The 23,959-nt window shown below is 45.6% G+C and overlaps 1 protein-coding gene, 1 long non-coding RNA gene and 1 pseudogene across 3 annotated transcripts; 1 reads left to right on the top strand and 2 right to left on the bottom strand.

Moving 5' to 3' along the window:
- Window positions 1-1,388: 1,388 nt before the first annotated feature.
- Window positions 1,389-21,821, bottom strand: Dusp14 (dual specificity phosphatase 14). Of its 2 annotated transcripts, none has more exons than XM_005003515.4 (3): window positions 21,562-21,821; window positions 4,164-4,252; window positions 1,389-2,692 (listed from the first exon to the last, which is right to left on the bottom strand). In XM_005003515.4, the coding sequence occupies exon 3, from the start codon at window positions 2,597-2,599 to the stop codon at window positions 2,003-2,005; it is 597 nt and encodes a 198-aa protein (XP_005003572.1). In that variant the 5' UTR covers window positions 2,600-2,692; window positions 4,164-4,252; window positions 21,562-21,821; the 3' UTR covers window positions 1,389-2,002. The 2 variants fall into 2 exon arrangements, with proteins under 2 accessions (XP_005003572.1, XP_013007808.1); XM_013152354.3 differs by lacking the exon at window positions 21,562-21,821 and adding an exon at window positions 19,999-21,488.
- On the bottom strand, window positions 7,938-8,033 carry LOC111756796 (small nucleolar RNA U13; annotated as a pseudogene).
- Window positions 21,817-23,100, top strand: LOC134476212 (uncharacterized). The gene is made up of 2 exons (XR_010047790.1): window positions 21,817-22,044; window positions 22,173-23,100. It is a non-coding gene; the product is annotated as an uncharacterized LOC134476212 (long non-coding RNA).
- The last annotated feature ends 859 nt before the right edge of the window (window positions 23,101-23,959 follow it).

Below are 23,959 nucleotides of genomic sequence, written 5' to 3'. Positions count from 1 at the left end.
AATTTCTACAGGAGATTTTCCTTAACTAGCACCAGCAATATCTACCACCAGTTGTTTTTCCCTGTAACTACAATGATTATTTTGGGGCAGACTATGTGACCTAAATCTTGGCTTCTCGGTAAAGCCCTGGATTGTATCAATTTTTGGTCATGTGCCAAAAAATGTTGCATTTCCTCTTGTGTGTTCCTATTTCCCAAGGAAACTTAAATTTCCTGCTTAGACAATAGTATGTATTTACAAGAGTGTGCAAATGGTTCAGAACCAAAAAAAGGTAGACTTTAGATGGAAAGCCTCTGTCACAAGGTAAAACTGGAAGATAAAAATCCGTCTGCGTCACACATGGTAGCCCACGCCTATAATCCCGGCCACCTGGGAGAGTGAGGCAAGTTCAGCCAGGCGTGGTGGTGCACTCCTGAGGTCCCAGCACTCTGGAGGACGAGGAAAAAGGATTACTGAGCCTGAGGCCAGCCTGGACTATATATATAGTTCAAGGGCAGCCTGGGAAATTTAGCAAGACCCTGCCTCAAAAGAAAGAAAAATAAAATTTAAAAGTAAAAAAGATTGGAAGGTGGCTTAGCAGTAGAGCACTTAGGCCCTAGGTTCAACTCCTAGTGCTGAAAAAAGAAAAACGGTCTAACTAGGTAACTGCTAACAATATTCATGCCAATACTTCCTGCCAAAACAGGGCACAAAGTTAGAAAATTAATAAATGGGTAAGATACAACCTTCCTGGCAAATAAAACAGTACTGTGCCAGTGGTATTCATGTACAGAGCAGGCTTCAGGTGGCTCTCCTGTCTAAAATAAGGGGCAACCTGGTCAATACCCCGAATCCCAGGAGCAAGCAGAGAGGAGGCCATAAATTCCTGCCCTATCCCTGGGACTGTGCTGTCAAGAGTTATTGGGAGCAGGAAACTGGGTGAAAATAAAACCACTGTATCACTTTTTTAAAGACAGTTGCTCTGTGGTTCAGGCTGTCCTCGAACTCCCAGCGATCGTCCTGCCTCAGCATCCTGCGTGCTGGGATACTGGTGCACACCAGCACACTTGTCTGTCACATTCCCTGAGATCTGGTGGTAACAGTCAAGCAGAGGCACACTTGTTAAAAACCAGTGTGATGGAGGACTTGGTGCTTCAGTGCACTCTACCTCATCAGGAAGAGACTGGAAACAGTGCTTTTTTTAAGGCTTACTGTTTTCCACTATTCCAACATGTGAGTATTAACGCCTGCCTACCTGCAAGGACGCAGAACAGTCACACAGTTCAGCTGGAGTCTTGTCTTAAGTAGAGCTAATAACTGTTCCAAGAGCCATAGTTTAGTAGTTACTGGAGAGCATCTTTCTCCCATCAACACATATGCACATACCTACCGGAAAGCATTAGTACAAGTTCTACGTTAAGCACATATATTTATTAAAAAATAATGCTAATATCCTGGGCACATGGATTTCAAGACGGTCTTGCAGATTTCATTATAATTACTTATCAACCAAATAATAAAGGTTTACTTATTTTAACTTACAGTCAATAACAAAGGACAAAGGAAAGAGCTGGGCTACCCAGTAGAGACTGAAGCTGGTGTCGATCTCCTCTAAGCATCTGTATGGTTAGCAGCCTCGGGCAAAGCATGTGGGCAAAGAGTTATCAGGACTCAGATTTTTTGGACTGAACTCCTCCTGCACCTGCCATGGTGCCAAAAGGCATGGGATTCAGAATATAGCAGAACCAAACAGTTTATTAAACTGTCAAGTTGTTAAAAATGGTTAAAAGCCAGTTAAAGATTTCCATAAACACTATTTCAAAATGCTAGTTTTTAAAAATGTTACTAGCAAATGTATGTATTCCCCTTACGTCCCCTATCTCTTAAACTTGAATACCAAGTGTAAAAACACTTGAGGGAAAACCAAAGTCAACCACTTGAAAAGAAAGAGGAAGAGGGGAGCAGATGGTGTGAGCAGATGCTGGTACTGCTCAAGGGGCTGCTGATGCAGGCTTTGGTGGCATTAAATCCCCCAGTAAGGCATCAGGTGTCGGGACTCTTTCTCATAAACATCTGGAACTACGCCATAAGGTGTCTGTACCATCTTAACTGTTGACTTCCCAAAAAGCTGGCACTCGTAGTCTATCAGCTGCCTCCAGAAGCCCACATTGGGCCTGATGACAGGCCTCCGGGCTTTCACCCAGTTGTACGCATCCAGCAGGCACACGTTGTGGAATTTCATCAGGTACGCAATGCAGAGTGTGGCGGAGCGGCTCACCCCTGCGGCACAGTGCACCAAAGTAGCCCCATGCTTCCTGCTCACGCTGTGGATCTTGTCAGCCACGGTGTCAAAGTACAATCTAATGGGAGCATGTGGGATGTCAGCCAGAGGCACTTTAACATACTCAAACTGGGGCCAGTTGAAATTGGGGATCTCAATGGTAGCATTAACGATGCAGGTGATGCCTCGAGACTGGAGGAGGTGCCGGTTGGAGGCCACACTGCCTCTGCCCAGAAAGAGAGAGGAGGTGATTTGAGCGATGCCTCCTATGTCTCCCTCGGAAATCATCCGAGGAGCCATGAGAGTCCGTGGTAGTGTACTGTGACCTCTGGAGCTCATGAAGATGCCAGCAATCACACTTGCATCGTCGAGGACAAAACCAGACAGTTTCTTTGTCCTCCACCAAAGAATCCAAGGTTACAGTCGAGTCTCCTGCGAAACACAGACAACTGTTAGTACTTTAAATGCTACCGATTTATCACAGCCTTCTGCAGTGTTTCTAGAATAAAGAGGAAAGGATTAGAAAACTATTTTTTTAAATTAGCGTATATTTTCTCAAAGATACAGCCAATCATTTTCTATTGTCAGGAAAAGTAGCCTAACTGCCAGGCATGGTAGGACACGCCTGTAATCCCAGCACCTGGGAGGCTGAAGCAGGAGGATTGCCATGATTTTGAGGCCAGCCTGGGCTATACACTCAGTTGAAGGCCAGGCTGCACTACATGACATAGGCTACTTTTCCTTTTTTGTTTTCCTAAGACACCAATATGTAAAATCAATGTAAAACTTGGCTCTTGCAACTTTTTATTTTTTGGTACCAGGAATCAAATTCAGGACCTTGTGCTTACCAGGCAGGTGCTCACCAAGCTATACCCCTGCCATTGTAACTGTAAAAAACTCTTCCTGTCATCCTATTTTTAGAAAAGTTAATGACAGAAAATGTTTAACCTTCCTGCAGGAAGTCCTGTAGGGACTCTCACTGAAGGTGGAGGGGAGGCACTAATTGGTGATTAAGAAGAAATCAGAAATTTTACTCTTCCCCATAATACAGTCCATGCCTCCTCACAAAGGTACACTGGCTGTATTTTCATAAACCTAGCTCTGGAGAAAGATCTTACACAAGTGTAAAAATGACTTCACATTAGGCAGTATAGTTAATAAGCTACCTTTATGAACTAAAATTGAATCAGCAACCAAAAAGCCAGGTCATCTTAGCCCATTATTTAAAAGCAGCTATTTTCTATCATATCTGTGATGTATGAACATTTTCAAAGGCCAGTTAAATCTGAAGAATGTCCTGTGGCGTTTCCATGGAAATAGTCTCAGGCACTCTGAGGCACAGTCCTGTAAGCTAAGGGGCATTTTACCTGACCTGATCCTGAGTCTGCCAGTTCTAAGCTCCACAATGACTCCACTGGCTTCAGATATATGTTGCCATTAAAACTCATTTACTTTAGGCCAGAGATTTAGCTCAGCAGCGTAAGTGCCTGGCTGGCAAGTGCAAGGTCATGAGTTTAATCCCTGGTACCAAAAAAAAACTAACTTCAACATTTGAAGTTCATATTTTCTCATTAGTTCAGTGTTTACTATAAACACTCATGTAGCCACACAAAAGGAAACATTAGTGTCCACAGAAAAAGAAAAACAGCTTTGCAGAGATTTTAGATGTTGCAGTTCCTCTCACTGCAAAATCAGTGCTCCACAGCAGTCGTGGTGAGCCTACAACACACGTGCAGGAGTGGGCTGATGACATCACTACAAGCTCTGAAAAGTTCGTCACTGCTTTTCAGTCTGTACCCCTGGGAAATGGATTACACACACCTGGGTACCAGAGAAGTCTGTACTGGTTTTAGACAGAAATAGGCCGGGTATTACACGCAGAGGCAGGGGCGCAGCTCCTTACCTGCAGAGGGGGCCGGTGAGCGATGAAGCCCTGGTCTGGATCCAGAAAGTCCGAGGTAAGCAATACCAGTTGCAGTGGATGCAGCGGATCTGCAGGAAGACAAGGAGGCAAAGACATGGCCAGTTAGTTTACTGCTAGACAGTGTGAAATAAATCTAGGAAGTGGATCTGCTAGGTATTTCTGATCACTTAATACATGAGTAAAAACTACCAACCTAGGTCTCAGTTTTTAATGACAGCTCATACTACACAAAAGAGACGTATTTTTGAAAAGTGATTCGGAGACCACAGCACACAGTGAAACGTAAGGCACTGCAGGACCCTCAGGGCAGGTAACAGATGCAAAACTGAGCCAGTTTCCTCCCAGTCCCCTCAGTGAATCCAGAAGTGCAGACACTGGCAGACCCCCCAGTGAGCAGAGCCGCCAGCCAGGAAGCAGTGAAAGCTAGATAAGCAGCCAGGACACAGCGGAGCACAGGTCCAGGAAAGGCTGGGGTGCTGCGGGTGGGTGGACAGCAGGTGGAGCCGGCCACAGTGCTGGTGTGCAGAGGGCAAGCTCACGCTGGCCCTCTTACTTCACTTATGTAATACTATGAATATCTGGGGACATCATCAGAAATGTCCTCTCCCACCTGGCCCTCTGCCTTTCCTAGGGAAACATCACACTTAAAAAGTTTTTTCTGTAGCTTTGTTGAGATGTAAATGATGTAAAAACTGATGAGCTGACCTAGTATATAACTTGCCAAGTTTTAACATAAATACACATTTTCCCAAGACACTATGACCTCAGAATAAACATGGCTACCTCTCCCTCGAATCTCATGTTTGTTTATAATCCATCCCTTTCTTGCTGTCTGCCCCATTGCAAAGCAACTATTCATCTATTCCTCGACACTGTAGTTTACATTTTCTTTCCTTTTTTTTTTTTTTAAAGATCAAACCCAGGGTCTCACACTAGCCAAGTGTTCTACCACTGATAAAATCCCAGCCCTTTAAAAAATTTTTTAAACTAGGATCTCAATTAAGCTGCCCAGGTTGGCCTCAAACTTGCAATGCTCCTGCTTCAACCCCTGAACAGCTGAAATTACACGCCACTATGCCCTGCTAATCTGCTTTTCCAGATTTTACATAAATGGAATTCTGTATTTTTTTCTGGCCTTTCTTTCATTCAGTGTAATTTTCCACTCACCCACAACTTTGGATAATCACTAGCTCTTTCCTTTTTAATGCTGGATAGTATTCCATTGTGTAAATATGTATGATTTATAAAGCTCTTAGGAGTAAATGTACAGGCCTTTGTGTAGATATGATCTCCCTCGATCAAACACCTCTGACGAGAGGCTGTATCATGTAATGTGTGTAATATGTAACACACTAACAGTTTAGAGATGGAGGTGATGGCATGGTCCTGTAATCCCAGCTACTTGGAAGGTTGAGGCATGAGGTCAAAAGTTCCAGACAAGCCTAGGCAACACAGCAAGACCTTACCTCAACAAAGAGTAAATGACGCCTATAATTCCAGCATCCAGGAGGCAGAGGCAGGGGCAAACCTGGGCACACAGTGAAGCTCTATCTTAATATCCCCCCAAAAAAACCAGAAATATAGTTGAAAAGGGCCAAGGGCATAGGTTAGTGGTGCAACTCATGCCTTCGCATGTTCCAGGCCTTGGCTCCAACACTGCCTCCCTGCCCTGAATTTTTCCTTCCTAAATACTTCTATCATTATAATGCAGTGGTTCTCACACTAGCAGCATGAAGCTGAGGGCCAGGGAGAGTGCAGGTTACCGGGCCTCAGCTGCCAACTGAGCAGCACTGGAGTGGGGCTTCAGGGTGCACCTCCCTGGTGACGCCACCGCAGCCACTCAGGGACTCGCTCTGAGAGGCACCACAGATCTGGGAGCTGAGGCACCGCTCAGGTTCAAGACAGGCATTCTGTGTACCGGCCCTGACGGCTGCCAGGTGGCAGCACTGCCTCAGCCTGTTTGGGCCCCAAACTGAGGACAAGGTCACCACACACGGTACACAGAGTTCAGGAAGCACCCAGGGTGAGGAGGTGCAGAGAGGCAGCCACTCGGAAGCGCATGGTGGACCTAATGCACGGACAGGGCAGAAGCTCTGAGGTGAACACACAGTTTCCTGTGGCACAGGACACTCTCCTGCCGCTGGCAACTCTTTCCCTAGCAGAATCCTACAAAAAAAGCCAAGTCACTGCAGAAATAAACACAAAACTAGGCCTTCAAACTGCCGAGGACTCTAGCCTCAATGTGGAAAATCTGAAAGATGCTAATCAAATTTCCAAGTGAGTTATCTAATTAGGAGGGATCAGCCTGTGTCCTCCCAGATAATCTGCTGTGTGGGAAGCCACCGCCCTCCTGACCTGGGCACCGGGCTCACCAGCCTTTGCAGCAGAAGTCTTCACCAGGGGCTACGGCCGTGTAATGGAGGACTGGGGCCCAACTGCATCTGTTACCTCTCACTCCTAAACAGTGACAGAGTACTGTGCTACAGGGAAAGCAGATTGTGAATCCTCAGGGCAGAATCCAAGTGAGACAGACATGATGCTCCATCCCTGCTGCTGCCAGTCAGCCTCCTGCCAGCAGACCTGCGTCAAATGCCAGAGCTGGTCCCAAGTCTTTTTGGTTTTTTTTTTTTTTTTTTAATTTTTTTTTTCTTTGGTCTTTTTCTTTTTTTTTTTTTTAATCGGTACCGGGGATTGAACTCATGACTGCCTGCTTGCAAGGCAGGCGCTTATGCCGCTGAGCTAAATCCCCAGCCCCCGCTGGTCCCAAGTTTTAGAAAAACCACTTCTGCCAGAGAGCCACACATAGAGTGGCTATTACCGATGCTCCTCTGACAAGCTCCAGGGCCCCTTTACAGAGTAGAAAATGCAGGTTTGTTAAGATGATATGGCTGTGACTTAGACAAGTAAAAAATCCAGGAGATGATTGTGATATCTGGGCTTCCAACTCTAGACTGCATGTCCCACATTTCGGTGGGACCCTGAGGGGCAGCTGTGTCCTTGTCACCTGCCCTACAAGGCAGCTGGCACGTGCAGCACAGGAGAGGAGCTGGTGCACCTGCCTAAGAGTGGGTTTAAATGCTATTTACAGGGAAAGTGACTGTTCTAGTTTGACCCAGCAGCGCCCAGGTGAGCTACGCCACAGCCTGTATACCCTTCAGCGCACAGAAAGCCCCCCTCAAGCACACAGGCCTTGGCAATCCGCAGTCCAGCGGGCGCAAGAAGCTCTAGTTTGGTCCGGTTCTAAGATTAGCAGAACCTGATCATAAAGAATTCAGAAGAAACCCACGGATATTACATCACAAGGGCATGGAAATCGACTTAGTAAATGTGTACCCAGAGAGAGAGAGGAGATCTATTAGAAGCACTGGCCCATATTCGAAGGATCAAAGATTGGCTGATGCTGAGTGAACACAACAGTCCCTGGCAGCACCCTGGTCTCGGACAAAGCCTTCGTGGAGAACACTACAGAGCACCACGCTGCTGTCCAGGTGTGCAGCTCGGCCTTCTCAGTTGCTGGGCAGCAGCGCTCACTCCTTGGCGGGAAACACGCTTTCCCGAGAGGCTACTGGAGAAGGGGGAGGGGAATGGGGACGGTAAAGCTGGTGTGAAGATCCCACAATGAATCCCACTATTCTGTACAGGAAAAATGTGTCCCGGCCAAGGGAATGGGAGTGGGAGTGGAATGAAATACAGAGAGGAAGGCTGTCCTAAGTCAACCCCAGAGGGCTGGAGGGGTTTTGTTGGGTTTTCCCCTATCAGATGGGTACTGTGCCCACATAATGAGGTTTACAGAGAGCACATTTCACACAATGGAGTGAAAACCTAATCATCGAACAAACCAAAAAGGATTCCATTTGGGATTTTTTTTTTTTTAACTAGCTACAAGAAATGTCAGGAATGATGCTGGTCTCTGAATAAGCGTCAAGCACTGAGTGCTAAAGTCTAGAATTAGTGCCTGTCCGGTGGGTGGGCCTGCTCCTTCCTAGTTGAGCTGAGCCCACGGCCTGCTCCCTGCCCTGGAGGGCCCCGACACACAGCTGCCAGCCCTGCGTAAACGCTGGAAGCCAAGCCTGCAGCACTGGGACATGAGTGAAAATCACTTCCTGGGGTCATGGCGTTCCCTGCTCCTACAGGCGCACACTCATCCATCAGCAGTTAAAGAAAGAAACGACCTCCTTTCTCTTCCCTTGTTAAACAAGCCGAAAATGGCCACCACAGCGCTAGCGATGACTGTACATGATCTCACCAAAATATTCTTAGCTTTGGGAGTTTCAGAGGAACAGGGTGTGTACTAGATGTCCACAGTTACTCTTTAATACACAAAAGCTTACAGGAGCACATATTCTCTTTCCACTAAATGTCTACCTAGTTCTTTAAATAAATACCTTAATGTCCTTCTTTTCTAAATAGAAGAATTTTAGTCTAAACTGTCATAAATCAGTAGTACTTTGCTTGTTCATTTTCATTATTAAATCAGAAATGTGTCCCACTAGAGGGAAAGTTAAAATAACCACGCTTACAAAATCACAATGTGGTACTCTTTCATTACAGAAAAATAATTTAGGCATCCCCAATACAGTACATGAACATTAAGAATATAATTCAATTAACACAAGTCAAAATAAATGTCTCCTTAAAAATAAAATTCTATTAAATACCAAGTGGTATTCATGATCAAGTAAAATGAAGGAAAGATACTGATAAAGTACTCTCAATCACCTTTAAGAGTCTGGCTAAAACACCTCAACATCCTGTATTTGGAGGTGGAGTAATTTTGTGTTTCCTTCCATACTGATCACCTAACACACCAGTGTTCTGGGATGAAGATAAACAATAAAGATCCAGTAAAGGCTCAGAATTACCGTATGTCCCCAGTATGACACGGAGCTACCAAATAACAGCCTATGCTGTTGTGACTAAGCTGACCATCTCAGTGACCTCCCATGGACACAGCATTTGCTAAGCCTGACAAAAGGAGGATCATTTAAGTTTCTACCACGCCTGAGGCAGAACGTGCCACCGCCCGCAGGAGGAGACAGGCTACCTCCTTGACAGCAGGAAAAAGCATGCCAATGTAGTGACACAGTCACACATTATAAGAGGTTTAGTTTCACTGGGCAGTGTGGTACCTGCCTGTAATCCCAAGTATGTGGGAGACTAAGGAAAATCATGAGTTGGAGGACAGCCTGAGCTAAACAGTGAGTCTGGGGGCAGCCTGGGCTATATAGTGAGACCATATATATGTCCAATAAAAAACAACAAACAAACGAAAGAAGAAAAAGTTTAGTTTAATATAAGAAATTTATATACCCTGCATGGTAGTACACATCTGTAATCCCAAAACTCAGGAGGCTGAGGTGAAATAACCACCATGAATTCAAGGCTACCCTGGGCTACACAGTGAGTTTAAGACCAGCCTGAATTACACCGAATTACAAAGCAAGACCATGTCTCAAAAAGGAAAAAGAAAGAAAATTTATATATCTTCCACGTTGGAACAGAATTAGCAAAGTAGGCAGGAGATACTATCCTTAACTCTAAAAGATGGAATTATGTATTCATTTGGTACAGTGGGCTAATCTGTTCACATCTGGAAGTGAGTTTTTAATTTTGGTCCTAACTCAGCAGGTGTGGTGGTACATGTGGGCAATCCCCAGCCCTCTGGGAGGCTAAAGCGGGAGGATCACAAGTTTAAGCTCAGCCTGGGCAACTTAGTGAGAACTTGTCTGAGAATAAAGATAGACAGATAGATAGATAATAATAATGATGATGATGATGATGATGATGATGATGATGATGGATGGATGCCAGCCAGGTAGGCAAACAGGGCTGGCCGTGTAGCTCAGTGTGATGGCCCTGGGTCAATTCCCAGAAATCAGTCAATCGATCTGGTCCTCACTCAACTCAATACTAAAATTTCTTATCACACATTCACACAACAGTTTACCAAGTCTACACCACGCTCAGCACTACGCTTAGTGTTGCTGCTGCCTGTGGCTAGAGATGGCCATGACAGTATCTCCCTCCCACAGAAGTTCTAATGCAGTCTCTGTACTCTTCCCATCTGAAATGGGACTGATGTCTGCTCCCTTCAAACCGGAAAAATCTTTGCAGTTGCCTCAACCTTTAATAGAAATGATGTTCTAGATAAGAGTATAAACATCACATGCTTCCACCTTCTTCTCTGGGACGCTTGCTCCCTTGGAACTCAGCTGCCATGCTATGAAGAAGCCCAATCTGGCCCACCTGAGCTCCCACTTGCACAGGAGGTGTGTGTTCAAACCAACGGTCCAGCTGAGGCTCCAGCTGGCAGCCAAGATCAACCACCTGACAGATAAGTAAAGATACCTGAGTATGATTCTAGCTCCCAGCCACCAAGTTGCCCCTAGACGTGGAGTCTCCTAACTGAAGATCTAGACACTGTAAAGCAGAGACAAACTGTCCCCCTCCGTGAGGTCCAAATTCCTCACCTACTGAATCTGTGAGCCTAATAGTTACTTTGTACCAGAATTTTGAAATTTTGTTATGCAGCAATTGTAACTAGAACAAGGAGAGCAAGGTAACAAAATAATGCTAGAACTTTTTCACCTGAAAGAGATGATTCATGACACACACATAAAAACTGAATGACAGAGAAAGAGAATAACATGAAGTGAATCAACTGATTAGCACAAACAGCAAGTTGTTGTAGCAGAGCAAAGAGAAAGCACAGAATCAAAGCAAAGTGAAAATGAGGCAGGAGTTCTGGCAAACGTACCTCTGCCTTGGGAAGGTATATTAGTTCCCATTCTGCTGCTGTTATAAAGCACTGGGGCTCGGCACTGCAGGCAGACGGACTGAGTGTAGCTCAGAGCTGAGTATGTGCTTCGCACACACGAGGCCCCGAGTTCAAGCCCAGCAACCCTCCTCTCACAGAAAGAAGTTTATTTGGCTCACACATTTGGAGGCTGAGAGTTCAAGGTTGGGCACCTATCACTGCAGTCTCTGGTGAGGGTCCTCCTGGCCACAACATACCGTGGTGGAGGGTGTCACAGGGTGAATGCACACCAGAGGAGCAGTCACGGTGGGACAGGAAGCCAGAGGCCAGAACAGCATCAGTCCTGCTGCTATTGACAAGCTGTCATGAAAGCTCACTGCAGCACCAATTAATCCCTAATCCCTTCTGAGGGCAATGGCCCCCATGACCTAATTACCCTGCACTAGGCCCCAGCTCTTAAAGGTTTCACCACCTCAATACTGAGGCCACACCTCCAGCACGTGTGGGGTTGAGGACCCACTCCCACCACAGCCAAAGCAGAGCAGGAGGTGCCTCGGAGACTGTACGGTCACACTTTTCTTCCACCCCATTAAAACATACTGCCATCCTGATCTTTTAAGAGTCTCCTCATTTTCGGATTCCAAACAAAGAAGTAAAGCCCTTTTTTATTGCCCCTCACTGCTCAGAATGTGACCCAAGGCCCAGCAGCACTGACATCCCTGGAGCCCGGCAGAAACGCAGACTTTCAGGTACTATCCCGAGACCTAAAGAATCAGATTCGACAGTTTAACAAGATCCCAGGTGATCCGCGTACACACTAATACACAACAATACCACTCATTAATCTGCCTCGTTCTGTGCACTGAACTTGCCGCTGCAAACCTGAGCACCTGCTCTGTTTAAGCCACACGAGCTTAGCCTCTCCTCATGGATCAGCACCATTCTGCTGTCTTGGATCCCAGAGGAGAAATCAGAAGTGAAGGAGGGTTAAGAAGCTTTTCCAGTCTCTACAAAGGAAGCTGGTGACCTCTCTGCCACCAGGCCCCACCTTCCACAAGCCATCTGTTTTTGTTTTTTGTCTCCCTATGTACTTTAAATTGGTCTTGGACTCACAATATAGCCCAGACTGGCCTCAAACTCATGGTGATCCCCTTGCCTCAGCCTCCCAAGTGCTGGGAGTATAGCCATGCACCACTACACTCAGCCCCAAACCACGTGTTGTTTAGCCATATAATCTGACCACGACAGACCAACCAATCTAAGGACTACTGAAACATACCTTTCCCTGGAGGAACAAAATAGGAACTGCAAAGAGAAACGAGGTAAGAAAGATAAGGCCAACCCATGTATGCTTTATGCTTTATTGATGACCTAGGTGCTAATCTCAGAATCCTAAACTGGGAGTGCAATGGGAAGGTCCTTGAGTTTGAAAAATCTGATGAAAGGAACCAAGAAAGCACTTCCATGGAGCTGGGGGTTTAGCTCAGCGGCATAAGCGCCTGCCTTGCAAGCAGGCAGTCGTGAGTTCGATCCCTGGTACCGAGAAAAAAAAAAAAAAAAAGACAAGAAAGCGCTTCCAAACGATGATTACTTGCTTTGGGGGAAAAGGAACCCAGTTTGAGTAACAGCCTATGTAAATAATACTTTAAAATCTTACAGGAAGAAGTGGTAAAATTAAATGTGAATCACAGGTTTTCAGTTAGGTGGTAACGTTTGATTTATGAGTCAGAACCTTTAAAGGCAAAGTACTTTAAAAGTCAGCACTAAAACCTCCAAATTGCTTAAGTCACTACTGTCCTCTGAGAAGCAGCACCAGAAAATACAGGAGTTTCTCTAAGAACTCAGGACCCTAAAGGCTCATTATTACTTTAAGGAAGTTCAGAATAAAGAATTTCTAAATTAAGTACACAGGAAAAGACCTCAGTAGACGTAACGGTCCTTGGATCACCTTTCCTTTTGCCGTTTCACTGGCCACGATAGAGTCCTGCACATGCCCACAGTGAGCGCTGCCCCATCCCTGCACGGGCTTCTGTACTTCACGCAATCCAACTGCATGTGAACATGCACATGTGTGTTTGTGCATGTGCATACATGTGGAAGAAAGACTGATTTTGTACCAAATTAACATCCATGCTAAAGTACTGATAACGTAACTTCCCATCCTTCTTTACACATCACTGGCATCCCTGCCTTGCAAGCAGGCAGTCATGAGTTTGATCCCCGGTACCGATAAAAAGGAAAAAGACAAAAAAAAAAAAGAAAAAAAAAACAAAAACAAAAACAAATCACAGGCATCAAACCCACCTGAGGTCCTGAGCAGTGAGCTGAGAGCCTCCCCATGCACTGAGCGGTGCAGGCCACGGCGCCGGAGCACACCTGAACCTCCCTAAGCCACCCCACCACCAAGGGAGGAGGGGCACATTTCCAGCTCAACAGGCGTCAAAAGGCAGAGGATGCCAATTACTCCCTGGGCCTGATCTGAACAAGCAGGATCTTAGAGAAGGGGTCCAGGGATAGAGCTCAGTGGCACAGAGCCTGCTTGGCAAGCACAACGTCCTGAGTTCGGTTCCCAATACAAATAAAACCAAAACTGGCAGTACGCACGGTGCCCTTTAGAAGGCTATCACTGGCCAGGACAGCATTCCTACGTTGCTACTCACATTCTGCAAGAATGCAGTGCCTCTGACCCTCCCTCTGTTCTGGTTCAAATCACGGATCAGTGAACAATGGCCACATGGCCATCACTTGCTTCTGTAGGCCCCTGCCTTCAGAATATCACTGAGACATGTCTAAGCAATTGATCAGTTAGAAAAGAAATTAAAAAAAAAAAAAAAAGAATAAAACAGTACTTGATGGCACACAAAAGTCACATGAAGTTCTAACATTGGCACTCAAAGAGTAAAGTTTTATTGCAACACAGCTGTACTAACTGTGGCTGGCCACTTTCCCACAACAGCAGCAAAGTTAACCAAGCGCAAGCAGAAACTACAAAGCACACAAGCCTCAAATATCTGTAGGACTGGCTGGGTGGCACATGTCTGTAAACCCAGCACTTGGAGGCTGAGGTAGGAGGACCTCAAGCTCTAGTTCTAGCCTGGGCAACTTGAGAGACACACTAAGATTCTGTTTCACAAATAAAAAAGCCAGGAGACATAACTCAGTGTGAAGGCCTTAATTCCCAGTATCATTAAAAAAAAAAAAAAGGAAAAGAAAAAAGAAATGTTTTCTTAGAAAAAGAAAAAAAAAGTCTTTTTTTTTAATTGGTACAGGGGATCCAACTCACGACTGCCTGCTTGCAAGGCAGGCGCTTATGCCGCTGAGCTAATCCCCAGCCCCAAGAAAATTATTTTAAAAAATAAAATAACATGGGGCAGGGCAGGGGATTTAGCTCAGCGGCATAAGCGCCTGCCTTGCAAGTGCGCAGTTGCGAGTTCGATTCCTGGTACCGATTTAAAATAAAATAAAATAACATATAGCAATGATACTGTGAAATAATTTTATTTCAAGGATTTTTAATGCACAATCCTTAGTATTAAAAGCAGGGCTGACTTTTATTAGTACATGTCTGTGATACACAATGAATAGCTCCCTCGAGAGGAGCTGGTATGGGACAAACTGGATCTTGGCCCTTTTTACTTCCCCTGGCCCTTCCCATCTGCCCCTCTCTCTCCATCCCATGCAAAAGCTTACTGCCCTGTTTCCTGTCATCTTTTATCTCGCTCAAATTATTTACACTTTGGGTTTCTCGTATCAGAGAAAGGTTATGACCTTTTGTATCTTATTATTATGTCTGATGAAGATGATGTTGGTGATGATGATGGTACTATGGTCTCAAGGTGTGTCTATTTTCCTACAAATGACTCAAGCACCTCCTTCCACATGGCAGAGCAGTGCTGTGTTGGGTATAAATGCCATAAACTCTCTAAAAAAATAAATAAAAAGTTTTTTCAAATAGTTACAATAGTTATTTGGATTTAAGACACAACCCAGTACAAAGGAAGTGGCATTTCATTCCCATTTTGGATCACCTTAGGCTGAAAGTTGATACAAAGTAACTGACACGCTACAAAACTATTTCTCCAACTCTGAGAAACAAGAAACATGAAATGATATACAATCTTTTTTTTTTCCCCCAGGTAGGTGCTGTGCCATATCCCCAGGCCCTGATATACAACTTTTAAACTGGAAGCAGTTTTGGGCTCAGTGCTAAATGAAGACTAGTTGAAATTTCTGTATCTTTTTGATATTCATTAAAAATGCATTCTTCGGTTGGGCATGGTGACTCATGCCTGTAATCCCACCACTCAAGAGGCTGAGGCAGGAGGATCGAATTTGAGGCTGGTTTAGACGACACAGAGAGACCTTGTTTCAACAAAAAACAAACACACACACCATCTTTTGGCTGGATCTGGTGGCATCCAGCTACTTGGGAGGCTGAAGCACAAAGATCCAAGTCTGAGGACAGTGTCGGCAACTTAGTGACATCCTGTCTCAAAATAAAATTAGGGTTTAGGATGTGGCTCAGTGGGTAAAGTGCCTACCTCACCCTGGATTCATCCCACGCAAAATAACTAAAAGATAAATAGATGGATATTTAAATACAGTAGTAAGTGTGTTGGAAGGAAACTCAACAACTTCATGGGGGTGGTTTTCTCAGTGAAAAAGAAGGTGACCTTATAAAATATTAATTTCTTAATGCTTAATGTTTTTTCACTGTTGGGAACTGAACCCAGAGCCTCACACATGCCAGGCAAGCACTCTACCACTGAGCTACAGCCCTCGCTTTTTAATCTTTTTTTTTAAATAAGAGGCCCAAAGTAATTATAAACAACAATTTTGAGCAGTAAGTAAAGGTATTGGCTGCTTTTCTCTAATTTTATTATTTCAAGTTCTAAAACTAAAAATGATTTTTAATAGAGGAAAACAACTGGTACAAATGGCTGTCAGTCCAGAGCCCCACAGGCTCTAGCCTCTGCCTGGCAGGGCTGTTTATATGAAAGCTGAAATAAGAAGTCAATTTGGTGAGAACTTGGCAAAGGTATCAGCATGGCATCATGGGTACATAAGCAAAACTGAGTTAAAAATCCTGATGTAGCTGGCCATGGTGGCGCACACCTGAAATCCCAGGACTTGGGAGGCAGGAGGATCATGATGAGTTGAGACCAGCCTGGGCTATGAAGTGAGCTCAAGGCCAGCCTGAACTGCACAGTGAGACTTTTTCTTAAAAAGACAAAAAAAAAAAAAAAAAAAGAGCTAGGGATTTAACTCAGCCAGGCATAAGTGCCTGCCTGGCAAGCGTGAGGTTGTGAGTTCAATCCCCGGTACCAAAAAAAAAAAAAAAAAGACAAAAAAAAAAAAAAAACCCTGACTTTAAGTTTTCATTTAACTTGTATGCCAACAGTATTCTTTTTTTTTTCTTTTTTGGTGGTGCTAAAGATCGAACATAGAGCCTTCTGCATGCAAATAAGAGATCTATTGCTGAGCCACATCCCCAGCGAACAGTTGTGGCGTTTTTCTTGTTTTGTTTTTGGTACCCAAAACTGAATTCAGGGCCTTGAGATTGCCAGGCAGGTGCTACACCAGTGAGCTAAACCCTCAGCCCCATCTCTGGTTTTATTTTCACCTGTGTATCCTCAAAACGTCCACCACGTTCAGTTTAGGGTCCCTCTCCCAGGTGAAGTTTGGGGCTTTCCATTTTCTCTCTGCCATACATCGTGTGGAATGCTTTTAAATTTTTTCCCCCACATGTACCCACAAATTTGAAGACCAAAGCAGTCAGGAAAAAAAAAGACAAAAATCTGCCACACGTCATCAATGCCAAAACTGCTTGGAACAAAGGTACATGTCAGCCTAGCAGTTGCCTGTGAATATCAAAAAGCCCTTTTGTCCACTGAGACTTCAAGAGGGGGCTGCTCTCCGTCAGGCAAGAACAAGAACCGGAAGGTGGAGGTGAGCTGGGTGGAACCCATGTGACAGGTTACGGTGGTGACCTCAGCACTCCTGGAGGCACTGGGACACGACACCCCCTCACCCGGTGACTTAGATTAAAAGGTGATGACAATACTTTTTAATCCTAACCCGACTGGCATCTTTTCTTCTAATTTAGTACGGTTTTAAAAATTATGATTAAAAAATTTATGAGAATCTGAAAAAATACGTAATAAGCAAGAAAATGGTATTTGTGACTGAGATAGAGGAATTTAGCCATTTTCCAAGACACCTTATAGAAGAAATTAAAAGAAACTGCAAATCCCACCTGCTCTTCTTCCACCATCCTTCTAACTAAGAAAAGGTATGTCCCCCAGAGTATTTATAAATCTACAGGATTATGTAACAGTCTGCTGCGCGGTGGTTAGCATATAGTACTCAGCACATAATAGCAACTAACAAACCCCTGAATTTAGTAACTGTCCTGAGATGACCTACTTGTGTCTCTCTGTCCTCTCTCACACACACATCCACTACCCAGATCTAACTAGCAAAACCACCCAGGGGCAATCAAAGTTAACTTGACAACTCAAGTGTGCATTCAGAACGCAGGGATTCTTTAGCTGGGACCAAAGCTCAGGGGTACGAACTTGCCTAACACCCCTAAGAATGAGTTCATTCCCCAACGACATGCATGCGCATGCACAAGCCCGCACACATGAAGAGCAAAAAAAAAAGCAGGACTTCTCTGTATCAAACACAGTCCTAAGTTACTTCTACATTCACAAACCAGGAACATGTAAAGACAAACACAGGGAAGACTATAAAAGCGGCATCTGTTTGACAGCATAGAAGCTGTGGCTCCTCTCCCTCCCAAGCGTCACTGAGGGAGGGACTGCATCTGTGTCCTGCTCTCTTTGGGACCATGTGCATACAGGCAAGTGTGAGTCCCACCCTCCAAGGACTTCAACAAGCAGTAGCCTGAGGTCCCCACACACCCACTGCCCTCCAGGAGGCCAGCACTCACAACGGGCAGGGTTCACTGAGGACCTTAGAAAGTCTTCTAGGCCCTAGATGTTGCTAATTTTTAGTACTTTATTTTGCATATTCAAATTCTCTGTAATTGTTCATCTACTTTTTCAAAATAAATGGGAGGGTTCTAACGGGCACATTAACCAAACACAGTGGAAAACCCCCTTCTAGTATTTGGGTGGTAGCTAGTCCAAACCATGGAACAAAATACAAATATACTGATGTATTTATGTCATGTGATAAGACAGAGATAGATGACACCTACACTCATTTACTCACTTAAAAAATATCCAAACATATTATGGTTTAACTGCAGGTACAGTGAATTATGAATTCAAGGCAGACACCACCAAAGGAATGTAAATTGGCGGCCGCTTTGGGAAGAAAAGCATCAAGTAGTAAGGCTGAAGATATGCACACCCAACCCAACCCAGGATTGTCCTTAATTGTCCCAGGGTAGGCACAACCCAGGTGTCCACTCATACCGGATGCGTAATCTGTGGTATGTTCACACAAAAATGAACCAACTCTAATCCCAGGTGGCAACAGAGGTGAGTCTTTAAAATCAGCACGTTGCAGGAATTTAAACAATTACACACTTCACACGGAATACTGTGAATATACTTGATGCTGACTGAACGAAAGATGACCCCAAAACTTGATTTGACTGCATACAGGTGAAAAACAAGCAAAAATAACTATGTCATTTAGAGATTAATATTTAGGGGGTAAAAAGCATAGAAGTAAATTTTTCCACAAAAGTCAGGGTAGTTACTGGTCAGGTTACCCGCTGTCTTTGGAAAAGGACAGGGGAGGACACTGTTTTTGTGGGGGAGGTAGTACTGGAGACCTCACGCTTGCCAGGCAGGCGCTTATGCCGCTGAGCTAAATGCCCAGCCCAGGAAGGAGACTTCTTGACCTGTAAAATTGGTTGCACTTACATTTTTTTAAATAATTCATCAGTTTATCCATTTGTTTCCTATCTTCTTTTTCATGGTGTCATTCACATTTTTAAAAAGGTTAGATAAACACTATGTTGATTTCCAAGAATTCAGAATTATTATAACAATTCTGGTCACTCTAAGGGAAAAATACAGTATTTCCTCTTTGAATGTCATTAGTATTAACCTGCCAGGTTTGTAAGGTCAGGGACCTTATTTGCCTTCTTATCCTAGTATTCAATACAGTGCCCAGCATGGGAAAAGCCCTCAATAAACGTTCACCATATAAATCCAAAACTGCCGGCATAAATTTTAAGTCACCCATTTCCTGAAATTACTGACTTAAACTGTGCCTCCATTAACACCTTCTTTTCCTGTCTTCGCCTTCACCCCATGCAGCTTTCATAAATAATAAAGCTACTACCGTAAATGTTAGCTCTGTAAGTTTATACCCGGCTGCTGTTGCTTTAGCAACTCTGCCTGCCTTCTACTCCCTTTCATACCTCTTTATAAGCAAAGAAAAGATGAATACACTTGTCCTACATTTTTTTAATGGAAAAGTTTTCACTTGTACCTGAGAGTAAAGCTGAGGATCAAAATGATTCAATTATTTTGAGATTATTTACAAAGGGGCCATTTGCCTGTTGCCCTGAGAAACAGCACCATGGCACCAGGATTAATAAAACTTTACAACCGGTTGTACTTAAAAACATGCTACCTGTTTTGGACAGAAATCAAATCTCTATTAACAGGATCAGTCATCATTAAAATAAGTCATTTCAGTTAAAAAAAATCACTGTGCAAATAGACATAAAAACTGAGACAAGTTTAGAAAGATACAAACTAATGGAAGATACACACAGCAGTTATGCTTAAGATGGTCAACAGAAACCTTTAACCCTTATTTGAAAAGGTTTTTTTAACACAGAAAATGATTAAATATTCCTTGTAATATTAGGAAAACTCATCCTTTAATCCACAGTCTTAAGGCAAAATCCCAACCGCAAAGCAGTATGCCCAATAGTTCCCTCCCTGAAGCTCATTTTTTCCCCCAAATGCTAGTTTTTATGCTAAAGTCTGAAAGGATTTACACACCCGGCCAATTTTTATATGAATACTTATGCCATTCTATTAAAGAACATCACAGAATTCATACCTGCAGTCGAACAGTCTGAAAGGTTTCGGGTAAGCACTCGGCACACACACGTTCCACACTGTCGCCTGGAAGACTCGGAATGAAGGAAACTGTCTCCTGTTTTATGGGGAAAGCCAAAAATACCAAGCAGCTATCTCTCCTCCCCCAAGCGTCAGAAGGTGAGTCAGAGCTGGAGGCAGGAATGGAGCCCTGTGTCAAGCCGCCCGCCTGTGCAGGGCTCCTTCTTCCCTCCTCCGGGGAGCTCTCAGTCCTCACTGGGGCCGCGGTAGCAATGCTCTCAGTGTCCATGTGGAAGAGGAGGCGGTTGGTTATTCACTCTGGGGGCGCCGCACTCTCTGCATTTCTCAAGGGAACCGAGACCCGGGAGGGCCTTTATGAGGCCACAATAATAACTACCTTGCAGCTCCAGGCAGTGGAGCTTCCAGAGCGCAACTTTGCAAAGAATACAGCACCTTTGTTCTTTTCATTTTTAAGGAGTGGAAAACTAGCAAGAAGTTATCACTCGCTCAGTGTCACGTCACTCTGGGGCAGAGCTGAGTGGCAGGCATGGAGCTACTGACCGCTGGTCCTGGCCTCTGACTTAACCGATCTGGACAACCTCAGGGAGGCCACCCCAACATCCCATTTTACTGCACCTCCAAGTGTCTGATTAAGAGGACGAAGTCCAAGAAACTGCTTAAAACTCTAGAACCATATTCCTTAAGGTCCAGTTCACTTGCCTCCGTTTTTACATCTGTAAAACGGTAGAGTAATGCTCTCCACCTACCTCTTATAAACTATAATGAACAGCTAACGAGTCGACACATGCCAAATGCCTTAAGGTCCCGCTGGGTGGAAAGTACAAGGTGATTTTGTTTTGTTTTTTTTTATCCCAACACCCAAAAAATAATCCCTACACCGTAAAACTGCATGTGTAAAGCTTTTCTTCCTTTGCCTCCGGGATGCCCAGTTACCATAACAGTAGCTGGCACCACTGGCAACATCCACCTAAATAGTTATACAATCCTCTTCAGGCAACTCCCCACGACCATCGACACTGAGACGGAGAGAGACAGAGACAGAGACACAGGAGACAGAGAAACTTCGCTCTGAGCAAAAGTGCTGGGGTGGAGGAATAAACAGAGGTATCTTAGCATTGTGCACACCATCTACCGTCGCTGGGAAACACTCAAGTTGAACACTTGGCATCGCTGAAAGTCCAGTTGTTTCTACCAATGCACCAGAGACCTTTGCAAGATGCACAGAGCCGCGCTGGGCTCTGCGCGGGTGGATGCAGCGGCCCCTGGCCTCGGCGGAGCGGGACACCGCAGGGTCGCGAGGAGCAGGGGTGGGGTGGGTGTGGGGCAGGATGCCGCAAGCCAGGTCGAGGGAGCGACAAGGGTGCGCGCCTACGGTCCTGGCCTCTCCGATCCCTGCCGCCCGAGGAAGCAGGACCGCTCAGGAGCAGGTGGGGTCGCCGACGCAAAGTTTCCAGAGCCGAGGGTCGTGCGTGTCCCGGCCACGCCGAGGCCCGATGGCGCGAAGCCCCTGCCCCCCGCACCCCCAGGCCTGCGGGCCCCGTACCGGCGCGCGAGGCTCGCGATGGGGTTCCGTCCTCAGGCGCGGCTCCCGGCTTCTGCGGGCTGGCGCCGCGCGCCCCTCCCTCTCCTGCCCGCTCCTCTCCGCCCGCGCCCGGGGCGGGCCGCGCGCACGCTCCCTGCGCCCCGCCGCCCTCTCCCGAGGGGGGGCGCCACGGCGGGGGCGCGGGGTCTGGGCGGGAGGGGGCGGGAGGGACGCGCGGGGAGGCCGGCGTTGCGCGTGCGCGCTGAGTCTCCACGCAGGGCGGCGCGGCCAGGCGCGCCCTGGGCTCCGGTGACCGCGGCTGTGCTCTGGGCGTCTTTCTGTTCTGGGGTCCCCGTGTGGTCTCCTCAGCTGTCTCACACACTTAGACCCGTTTTCCAGTTGAGCGTCTCCCCAAGGAGCAGAGTTTGAGGCGCGGGTGCAGGGGTGCTGCGTGAGGGTACTTTCTGGATGCGAGAGGACGAGAAAACAACACTGATCTGAAAGGTGCGAGCGCCGCAGCTGTAACTAATCACCCCGCCCCCACCGGGTCCGGCGCGGGGATCCCCGCACTGGGGCCTAGCACGGAGGGAAATGAGTCTGGGGTAACCGCTGGGTGAATTTTGCTTGGACAGGTGTGGGTACTTTCTAGTAATTGGAAAGCAACATCGTCCGAGACTCAAAAAGAGGTGTAAAGATAAGAACCATCTTTTGCCTGCTCTAGGACCTTCAAACCACCGCCACCACCTCACGCGTGCCCGACCGCGCTCCCGGTAGCGAGGTGAGGTCTCTTGACCCCAGGCTGTACGCGAGGGCTCGCTGGGGATTTACTCGCTGCCACTGGGTGGGCATGGGGGTCTTGTTTATTTAAGTCTATCCATCTGCAACAGGAGTAGATGCGAAATGGACTTTTTTTCAGCTCAAATCAGCCCGAACCCCTCGGGCAGGTGAGGGGTGCCGGCGACGCAGGAAAGGTGGACACCACATTCTCAAGGCTCTGCAGTGAGTCAGACACGCGAGTCCTGACTCCATGCCGAGTCCTGGACTCACAAGACAGCTCCTCACTGTTGCAATTGCAAAGCGTTGGCATCAGAACTGCTGAACAGTCAAACGAGTAGTCATAGATTTGGGGGGAGGGGCCGGGGGCGGATACACTGCGCCTTGGGTTTACATCTTCCCACGTCTTCAAGGGAAGCTTTGAGGCTTTTTATGCTCATCTTTGCCATTGGTCAGCTGGATTCAGAGTCATCCTGTGGGTGCTGGAATATCTAGAAGTTTTGTCTGCTTCCCAGACAAAAATAAAACATCAAAGGCATTTTAGTGATAATCCTCGGAGAACTAAACCGGTCAAAACTGGAGAGATTCATTTTTGCTTCCATTAAAAAAATTTTTTTTAAAAAATCAAACCTTTAAAATTAGGCAAATTTTGTATGAAAGAATAAAGCAGATAGCCATTCAGGGTAGAACACAGGAGTTCAAATCCTACCAGGGAAAGGTATCTTCCCTGCACTAACTTGTTTCAGCAATGCGTTATGGCTTATTTTTGACATGCAAATACGAAAATAGCAAAATAATAGAAATTATGGTATGCTGCTTTTATTTCTGCTTCTCCCCCTGCATTCCTTCTTTGAGTCAATTCAGTGACTCAGCAACACATATAGATCCCTCCTTCTAGGGGCTGGGGATTTAGCTCAGTGGCATAAGCACCTGCCTTACAAGCAGGCAGTTGTGAGTTCGAACCCTGGTACCGATGAAAAAGACAAAAAAAAAAAAAAAAAAAAAAAAAATCCCCCTTCTTCAGATTCCACTTTGTTACACAGAAACAGGTTTCCAGAACAAGTCCCAGGCAGTGATGAAGAGCTGAGCATCTTTATGGACTTTGGAACCCACGAATAATTAGACCCTAATCAGTGAAGAGAAGGGAGGTGGGCGAGAGAAGAGACTCATGTTGAGGATGATGTGTACCTAGAGATCTAGAGATTAAGGAAGGTAAGTAGATGTGCTGAAGTCAGGCATACCAGCTGTGACTGCGTCTAATGCCCGTGGGGAGGGAGGTGTTTATCCTTTTGTAGAATGAGGAAGCGTGAGTTTGCCTTTATGAAACATGAAATCTGAAAGTACAGTGTTATCTTTCCAGAGTAGCCTCATCCAAAAGAACTTTGGCTGATGACCGACATGTTCTGTACCTTCACTGTCCGGTACAGTAGCCTCGCTAGCCTCAGGTGGCTACTGAGTACTTGAAATGTAGCTCATGTGACTAGGCAATTTAATTTTTACTAAAAATTTAATTTTAACCAGGTATAGTGGTGCGTACCTGTAATCCCAGCACTCAGAGGGGACAGGCAGGAAGATCAATGAAAGTTTGAGGCCAACCTGGACTACCAAGACAGACCCTGTCTCAAAAACCTGGAAAAATTAATTT

The sequence above is a fragment of the Cavia porcellus genome, unplaced genomic scaffold (genome assembly GCF_034190915.1).
Source record: "Cavia porcellus strain 051 isolate PalLab524CR breed Dunkin Hartley unplaced genomic scaffold, mCavPor4.1 scaffold_6, whole genome shotgun sequence".
Taxonomy (NCBI): Eukaryota; Metazoa; Chordata; class Mammalia; order Rodentia; family Caviidae; genus Cavia; species Cavia porcellus.
Note: the sequence above shows the minus strand (reverse complement) of the source record. Positions and strands in the feature narration are given on the sequence as shown.